Here is a 9,328-nt window from a genome sequence, read left to right as displayed (position 1 = left end):
TCGATGTGGAATGGATAAATGCGCGACCTAAACATAAGTGCCGGCCAGCAGAAGTTCGTACCGTTTATATCGCCTTACACAAGGGCGCTACAGCATAAGAGCAGTGGGGATTAAACCCACAACCTCGTGTGTGGTGTAGCAAGTGTTACTACAACAACACTACGCTGCAGGTTTAAATTTTAAAACAATTCATTATCTAGTTAGCAATTTTAGAATTAAATTGATTTTTATTTTTAAAAAATACTACAATTACTAACATGAGATAAAACACTTTAAACGAAATTTACAATTCCTTTTTTTTCTAACATACCCTACAATAAGAGTGTGCTTATAGAAAACAAGTTATTAATTACATGCCAAGCTTTATTTATATGCCATAAAAACATATGTACAACAAGTTAAAATATGGACACATCCCCATAAAACAAAACTACTAAAAATATAACAAATTTTATATATGATTATTTTACCCTAAAATTCTACTAAACGAATTTCAAAGACTTCAAATATCCTCAAAAAAATAAACATTTTGGATTTTTATAAGCTTCTGTATTACTAACATAAAGCCAAAAAAACATTAGTATATAATAGTAAATGTGCCAGTTTTCATTACCAAAAAATCAAGTTTCAACAAGAACAGCTGTAGTTGGACAAATTAAACTTTCCTCTTCTTCTTCTGGATTATCCTCATCTTTCTTATCTTCCTTGTTTGAAAGAATAACAAACTCTTCTACTGGATGGGCGGGGTTTTGTTCCTCTTCTTCTTCAACATAAACTGTCACTCTTCTTAGATCACCTTCATCTTCCAAAATCACTTCAAAATATAAAAAAAAAATTTTAAAATTGAAAATTTAATAAAATCCCAGAAACTACAAAAATAAAACATTCGAGTTCTCACAACTTTCAAACTCCTGGTTGTCTTGGTTACTCTCCTTCCACTCCATGTCTCCATCATATTCGTCGTCATCTCCAAACCTCCGCTTCTTTCTCTGGAGATCCGAACAAAAAAAAAGTTTAGAATACCCAAAGTATATATAAAAAAACAAACACTAGGTTAAAAGAAAAAAATAAAACGAAAAATAAATGAAACACTTACGGCAACCACATCTTCGTTTTTAAACCTGGTTCCGCAACTTCTATGCGTTCTTTGATGTTGCATTAAACTCCAGCGATCATGAAATAACTCGTCACAGTATCTACACTGAGTCGGGGTTTCCTGGAGAATATATGTGGCTTGTAGTGACAAAAACTAACTTATTTGTGCAATTTTAAACCCATTTAATTTACAATGTCATCAAATCAAATACAAATTAAAAATACTAGTGTTTATTCTGATAAATAAATGTAAAAATCCATTTTCTAGGTAAAAATATTCAAATTTTGCATTTAATTTTGTTTAACGTTCCAAAAATATAATAATGAGAATAGCAGGTAAGTGCAATAGTTGGCTGTTTATCGTAATGACTTAATAATTAAAGTTACTAGAAGTTTAACCATAATAAAGCCATAAATTTTGCCTACCTATCTATATATATACATACCTAAGAACACTAATTAGTAATATGCCATATATAACAAACAAAAATAATATTTAAAATAAATAAATAATAGGTTTACCTGGAAAGCATGTTGTTTTCTCATGTGAACGTTAAGATCACTTTTACGACCCAATAAAGTTTGACAAATTTCGCATTTAAATCTGGGCGCTGTTTTGGTATGTTGTTGCATTATATGCATCTAAATTTTTTGAAAATTTATCATCAAGAAAATATTGATATAACAAAACAAGTTTACAAATTTTACAAATAATCATAAATTTTAGTTAGGATCATTAATTTGCTGTTTTTATGTTGAATTAAGTTGTGTATTTCTACTTAACCTACCCAAACATAAAAAATAATTTACATATTATTCACAAATGAAAAACATTACTTTTAATATATAGACAAACGTAATTATTATCTCTGCTATTTTTGTTACAAATGCAATAACAATTAAAACTTTTTTTATCAAGTTAGTTCTACCTTGACACTTCCACGCTGCGTAAATCGTTGGTTGCATTCTGGACATTCATATGGCTTTTCCCCAGTATGAGACATTTTATGTCTCTTTAGGTGAAAACTATCTGCAAATGCTTTTCTAAAAATAAAAGATTTAGTGTCACATGTTATTTGCATCGTAAAATAAGTATACCGATTTATAACATTAAAGGCCAGAAGCGTGGTGTAGTAGTAAGAACACTTGCTACATCACATGAAGTCATGGGTTCATTCCCCTCTGCTCTCATGCTGTAGCGCCCTTGAGTAATGCGCTATAAGCGGTATAAACTCATGCTGAGCCAATACTTATTTAGCAGTTTAATTAACAGGCAATTTAATCTATATAATATCCCAAACTGCTATAGGCAACTCAATTCTGTGTTTAGGTCATGCAGTCAACCTTCCCACACCGAGGATAAAAATACATAATAAAACAAAACAGTAATAAAAATTTTACTCCAAAATAATTAAAAAAAACTTACCCGCATTCTTCACAGGGATAAGGTCTCTCGCCTGTGTGGGATCGAAAATGTCTTCTTAATTTACTAATTTCCACACTTGCGTAATCACACATTGTACATTGGAACGGTTTTTCGTGTGTGTGAATATAACGAGTGTGGCGCGTCAACTCACCGCTTGTCACAAATGCCATCACACAGCCCTCCACCTGGCACTTGTAAGGCTTAACACCTGGCAAAAATGTCAATAGAATTTTAAAATGGTTTCTTCATTTTTAATTTAAAAAAAATATTGTGGCAAAGTAACTTGAAACAATTGTAATAAAAAATCTTGCATTTTTCGGTTTTTGAAAAGCATACTGGCAAGATAAAACAAAGTGTTTTGTTAAGTATTGAATAATAACATTCTTAAAATTGAATTTACTTAATATTTTTTATTAATATTTGAATAATTACCAGTATGAGTGTTAATATGGTTTCGAAGCAAAGTGTTTGTCCTAAAAGCACGATCACAAAGATGACATTTATACGGTCTCTCGTTTGTGTGAATCTATGTAAAAATATTAAATATTATATTTATTAATGCAGACAAACCCTTTAAGCAGAGGTGCCAAAACTAAACATTGTGTGGTCCCAGTGCTTTAAGAAAATTTTCAAGGGTGTCACATAATAGCTCAGTATCGTAAAAAAAAGAATTAGTGTTTTTAATAGAAGATTTTGTCTTTAAAGAAGTTATGTTTTACACATTTTAATAAGGGTAGATTTCTCACTAATTAGATGTTTTAGCTTTATTGTAACAAAAGAGATTGTATATACCGTATTTACCTATACTGTGGTTGAATTTTACCAACCAATTCTTAATATTTTATATATAATTGCAGAACTAAAACAATAAACTAACCTTTATGTGTCGGATCAGATTACTATGACGATGACTGTAAAAAGGGCAATCTCTACATTGATAAATCTTTCTTCGGTCCCGATTCTTATCCACTTTCTTTCCCATCTTCTTAAACATGGAGGAATCGAGAACCTCTAGTTCGCCGACTCCGTCTCCATCCCCTCCAGTTGGTGGATCCTATTTTAAATTATTTTTAGAGTAAAAAAATGCATTTTTAACTAATCAAATTAATTTAAACAAAATTAAATTAATATTCTAACCTTTATTTGTAGTACTGTATTTTTTTTAACATAACAGTAAATAAACACCTTTATAAGCCAAGTATAACTAACATAGCTGTATCTTTACTAACATTGATCTACAAAAAATATTAATTTTACTCATGTTTAAAAGGTTTCATCTATATTCCACCTTTTTAATGGGAACTCGCATAATTCTTTCAACAAGCTCGTGCAAATTTTCTTTGCTGTCATTAATAAGTACTTCTTTCTTAATGTCCATATACAAATGTGGCCTGGACATCAATAACCTTCTCTATTAAATATCTATTTCTTTAATAAAATAACTAATTTTACACTCAAGCTTAAATTGCTAGTCTAGGTGCTACCTGTAGTTTAGACAAAATTAAAAACACTTTTTCGATCTTACTGTTTTTTTTTTCTTAATCCACTGTTTATTTAAAATTTAAATTTAACCAATTAACTCACCTGAAATTCGTAAACCGACTCGTCATTTTGTTTATTTGCTTCAACAGCTTCATTGCCAGTTGATTCAGTTGCCAGTTCAAGTGAAGATCCTAAAAATTAAAACAGTTGTTGAAATAGTAATTCACAAACAGGCAGTTTAATTAACCTGTTTTTAAAGGTAATGATATCAGGGTAGCCTATACTAATATGACTAACATTTTAAAACTTAATTTTGACCGTTGATATTTAAAAAATATAAAAAACAAACAATTACAATATTATCATATTTTTACATTAGTGATAACTATTTTGCCAAAATCTTATAATATATCACCATCAAACATTCCGAGTACTCGGCTATGATATTATAACTTGAATGTAAGCCGTTATTTAGTCAAACAATACTAGCATTTTTTACACAATAAAGATATAAATAAGCTTTTTTATTAAGATATAAAAAAGCTTTTTTATTATTTATTTAATCAATGTTTATTGTGACATTTTCAAACAAATAAAATTACCATCTTTATCGATTTACACTTATACAACATTAATATGGTTACACTTTTATAACCAGAACTATCCTTTAAAATACCTACTAAATTTTTAAAATACAAATGTATGAATAAAATTACAAGGCAACAAAATTCACATTAAACTAAATAAATATAACAAAATAAGAATTATTCTGATATTAATAACATGTTCCAAATCAAAATTTTAAAGCATAATAAGACCTTATTTAACATACCTTCTTGTAAAAAAGTAAGTTGGTCACTTTCCAGTGCATCTTTCTGACTATAAACTCGCAACTTTAATCTTTGTTTCTTGGCTCTCTTTCTACTATCCTCAATCGTGTCGTCTTCTATTTCAGTAAAAAAAAAACAATAATACTTGTATTAAAATTAGAACTACTTAAACATAAACATTTATGTAATATAATAACAATCATTTTGAATAAAGTTAATATACTAAAAAAACTTGAAAAATTAATATACTAAACAACTTGGAAAATTGAAAAAGGGCATTTATATATATATACAACAAATATTATTTTCCATTTTACAAGATTTTAAAAATCTCACCAGTTTCATTTCCATCTGTGTCAAGTTGTAAATCTTCATCAGCCTGTTCAAGTACAACTGCTGCCGTGGTTGCCGTAATACGAGGGGCATCTTTGCTCATTGATAACTAAAAAAATATAGGGTAATAATACTTAAAGTAAATTGAAAGTAATAAAAATCAATTTAAAATTAGGTAACAAGAAGTACAGTCGGGTGATAAAATTGTAATTTGTAATTAATCATACATAGAATAATTAAACAACTACAGGGGACCTTTAATATAAATTTTTCCACTTTACCACTATTTCCTTTACTATTTTGGCTATTACTACTGGTACCTTAAACTATACCGCTCATACACTATAAATCTGTATTTTATTGTCCCGCTTAACTCTCCATAATGGCAGTTATAATGATGTAGTGGTAGGTGTACAGTCAAATAGTAGCAACAGTGTTAATGGCTTTAAAGGGTTATTTAAAACGCATTTAAATAAAAGTAAGCAAGAACCACATACAAAATACACTGCATAAAATGTTAAGTAAACAAACCTGCATTGCTTGATCAATTGTAATTTGGGAATCAACGTTGTTGGCATCTTTGGTTAGAAACACAATACCAGCTTGTTCAGCAGCTGCTTGTAGAATTGCTGATTCTGTGACAGGCACTCCGTTACTATCAACTGCTATTAAGCGAACCTAAATTACAATAAATAATTTATTCACATTGCCAACAACATGTTTTTTTAAATATTTATTTATCCCTAATGTGAAAAGGTCGACTTCACAACCTAAACATAGAGTAACATCAGTTTATAGAATATAATTGCCTGATATTATAAGCTAATTATAAGCTGCTGATTAAGTGTTGGCTAAGCAGGAGTGCATACCATTTATGGCGCCTTACTCATGGGCTCTACAGCATAAGAGCAATGGGGATTGAACCCAGGACCTACTGTAGTAACAAGTGATCGGGCCACTACATCAAGATGTCATTAATTTATCAATAACTAGTAAATACCTGCTGAGCTTCAGCTCCTGGTATTTGCATGTGAACATCTGCTCCGTGGACACTCTCAGGTAGCTCACCAGCTTGAACCATTCGTGCATGTTCTTCAGCTGATACTGCAATAAACTGGACAGTGGTTGTTGTACCATCATCAGTGTTTTGCTGTTAACAAAACAAAAATCTTTAAAAGAAAATTAAAAAAGCAAAATTGTTTTTAACCATAGTTATCCACTACATGAGGGTTCTGGGTTCAATTCCCAAGGATCTTATCCTTCGCTCCCCCTCAGTAATGCGCTATAAACAGTAATACCCTGTTAAGCCAATGCTTAATCAGCAGCTTAATAAGTAGCGAACAAATATAATTAATAATTTTCTAAACTGCCAATGGCAACATGAACTGAGTCAGAGTAACTGATGTTACTCTATGTTTAGGTCGTAAAGTTAACCTTCACATATTGAGGATAAATAAAAGTAAAAAAGACATTATGATTAGTTTTATAAAATAATAAAAATTGTCTTACATTTTCATCATTCTCCTTTGGAACAATTGATGTTACAGGTTCCTCTTCCGATTCTTTGATGACATTGTCCACTGCATGATCGTTTGTTTCATCAGCACTTTTACATGGAATATCAGTTGCAATGCTAAGTGCTGCAGAATCAGAACTTAATAAATTTGAGGGAGATAAAGCAAGTGAAACTATAGACTCGGGATCTTTAACAAGTTTGGAAAAATCTTTGGAACTTTGAATCTGTTCAGCCTAAACAAAAAAAAATGGTATTGCCTTGGATTTGAAATACCAATGAAAGACATTGATAAAAAAGGTAAATAATAAATACTATATACAAATAATATTACAACAATGCGACGGGAAAAAATGACAAAAATTTTACATTAATATTTCAACTAAAAACACTATTAAGTCACATTTTGTCCTATAACGTCACAGTTCTAATTGTATAACACATGAGATAGAAATTACTTACATCTTTAACAACATCGGTGTCTTCAGGTCTATCATTTAACTCTATTTCTTTTTCTTTTAGTTCTATAGCGTTCTCCATTGTTTTTTCTAGATAATTTCCAAATCTAAAAACATATTTGTTTAGATAAAAAATGTATATATAACTTAAAATTAGTATAGATTTAAAAGTAACATTGCATTATATTAATAAAAAAACATACCAAACGATACTTTATTTTTAAAATGCTTTTTAGAACGCTGTCCTATAATACATAACATTTATTTGCATTGTTTAAATGTGAATAGTTAAAGTATCTGCAGGCTAACTTCAACAGACAGATTTAAACATACTCAGGTGGTGGATGAATAAAAATAATAAAATGAAGGCAGCGTGTCGTCAGGTCGTGAACCTTAGTCAATTTTTTTAGTTAAGAGGTAAAGTATGTCTTGTCTGCTTGTTCTGGTATAATATAAAGTTAGTGATTTAATTAGTATATACCCCTTGTTTACTAAAAAAACGATGTTTTAAAATTACCTTTTGCTTCTGTAAAGTCATAATTTGATACATCTTAAAATAACTACGTAAACAACAAATAGTTTCACTGTCTAATATCATTAGGCCAAAACAGACTGACAAACAGACTTATAAACAATTTTGTACTTCGAACGGTCTACAAATCCTACTATAACATTTAGGCACGTAAACTAAATTATTAACCGCAGTAAAATTTAATTAAACAAAACTTACCTTGGTTTATACCCAGCACTGCCCTTTGGTGGGTAGCATTAACTGTACTGGAGGGCGTCTCGAAAGAAATTGGAAGCCCGAAAGATGGCGTCGCACGCCAAAAAATATTTCCCACAATCCTTTGCGCGATGTCAAAGGTTAAAAATTTTACTTTTTTCTTTATGACGTCTTATCACGTGTTTTAATGTCGATTTGTTTAAATGATTTTAGATTATTTTGCTATTTTAAATTACTAAACAAATTAAAACTTAAATTTAAAAAAGCTCAAAACTATGATTTTTAACTAAACTTAAACTTTTTTGGAAGATTGTGACATAAATTGTTAAATTGATTTGGAATTTTTTTTGTCAGTACAATGTTTTATAATAATAATATACGTATATATTTTATTTGTTTATTAAATAAATTGCACAATTTTTACATGATCTTTAGTAATTGTTAATAACTACAAAACTGTTTATTAAATTAAAGCAAAAGGTTGTCAACTTTAACTTGACTTTCTGCAATCAACTCTAATCCAGGTAGAGATGGTAGGCATCTGGATACAAGCAAAAAGGTCTTTCCACTTGTAGTTTTTAAAAAAGTTACATTTGTAGTTTTTAAGCCAGACGATAGACCACACTTTTTATTTTTAACTAAAAAAAACCTAAGCTATAAAAGGCCTTATTAATTTTTCATGTCACTTTTATATTTAGTAACGTGTGTAGTTATAAAACAAGTAACATACATGTTAAAAATACAATAGCCCAATGTCTACATAAAAAAATGGTATCTTTATTGATGAAATTTATAAGCACTTAATTAATGTTTTAAAAAAAATATATTGTTGATAAAAATTACAACATATTACATTTCCATCCGCATGGTGGTGTAACGAAGTTATTTTAAAATTTTCTTTTTTATCAATTTTTGATAACCACTTTATTATAAAATTAATACTGAAATGGTTGAATAAGAAAAGCATAAAATTATTTAGTTAAAATAATTATTGCTGACTAATCAAAACATTTATAAACGTTTCTTAAAAAATAACGTATTACTTAACGCACTGAAGTCAATTTGGTAACCGTATAAACTTTACAAATATTATTTTTTTCAATAAATCAAAAACACGAAAATTCACTGTTTAAACATAAGTAATAATGTAGCTGTTCTATATTTATAAACTTCAGGAATGATATAAACAATTTCACAATGCTTAAGTCAACGTAACAACAATCCAAAATTTAATTTGAGTTAAACAGCATTTTGCGTGGGAAAAAATAACGTGTGCGGTCTTTTCTTTAATGTGTAATTATTTTTGTTAACTTAAAAATGCATGGTTCAATTCTATTTTGAACTAAGTGCTTGCAGGTCATCAAACATAATTAGCAATAACAAAGTACGTACACCGGCTTTGGTACTCGACTTCTAGCGAAAAATTTGGACACGGGTATGTTACCTATAGAGTGGGCTGGATAA

General features: G+C 29.4%; 1 protein-coding gene across 2 annotated transcripts; it reads right to left on the bottom strand.

Annotated features, from left to right (window-relative positions):
- Nucleotides 1-145: 145 nt before the first annotated feature.
- LOC145741352 (uncharacterized) lies at nucleotides 146-7,961 on the bottom strand. Of its 2 annotated transcripts, none has more exons than XM_082558931.1 (16): nucleotides 7,655-7,787; nucleotides 7,142-7,244; nucleotides 6,676-6,915; nucleotides 6,167-6,316; nucleotides 5,698-5,844; nucleotides 5,170-5,275; nucleotides 4,836-4,949; nucleotides 4,106-4,194; nucleotides 3,399-3,575; nucleotides 2,954-3,047; nucleotides 2,522-2,729; nucleotides 2,025-2,139; nucleotides 1,618-1,737; nucleotides 1,097-1,216; nucleotides 899-989; nucleotides 146-814 (listed from the first exon to the last, which is right to left on the bottom strand). In XM_082558931.1, exons 2-16 carry the CDS (start codon nucleotides 7,217-7,219, stop codon nucleotides 621-623), a joined length of 2,043 nt encoding a protein of 680 aa, XP_082415057.1. In that variant the 5' UTR covers nucleotides 7,220-7,244; nucleotides 7,655-7,787; the 3' UTR covers nucleotides 146-620. The 2 variants fall into 2 exon arrangements, with proteins under 2 accessions (XP_082415057.1, XP_082415056.1); XM_082558930.1 differs by lacking the exon at nucleotides 7,655-7,787 and adding an exon at nucleotides 7,868-7,961 and having other exon boundaries at nucleotides 147-814.
- Between the last annotated feature and the right edge of the window lie 1,367 nt (nucleotides 7,962-9,328).

Source organism: Corella eumyota, chromosome 2 (genome assembly GCF_963082875.1).
Source record: "Corella eumyota chromosome 2, kaCorEumy4.1, whole genome shotgun sequence".
Classification (NCBI taxonomy): Eukaryota; Metazoa; Chordata; class Ascidiacea; order Phlebobranchia; family Corellidae; genus Corella; species Corella eumyota.
This window is presented reverse-complemented; position numbering and strand designations above follow the sequence as displayed.

Bases quoted from the DNA above. Each gene is read 5' to 3' on its own strand.
- LOC145741352 (XM_082558930.1), bottom strand. From the start codon at position 7,219: ATGGAGAACGCTATAGAACTAAAAGAAAAAGAAATAGAGTTAAATGAT. The intron at 5,845-6,166 runs GTATTTACTAGT...ATTGTAATTTAG, and splicing joins CAGGAGCTGAAGCTCAGCAG to GTTCGCTTAATAGCAGTTGA. The intron at 2,730-2,953 runs GTAATTATTCAA...CATTTTTGCCAG, and splicing joins CCATATTAACACTCATACTG to GTGTTAAGCCTTACAAGTGC.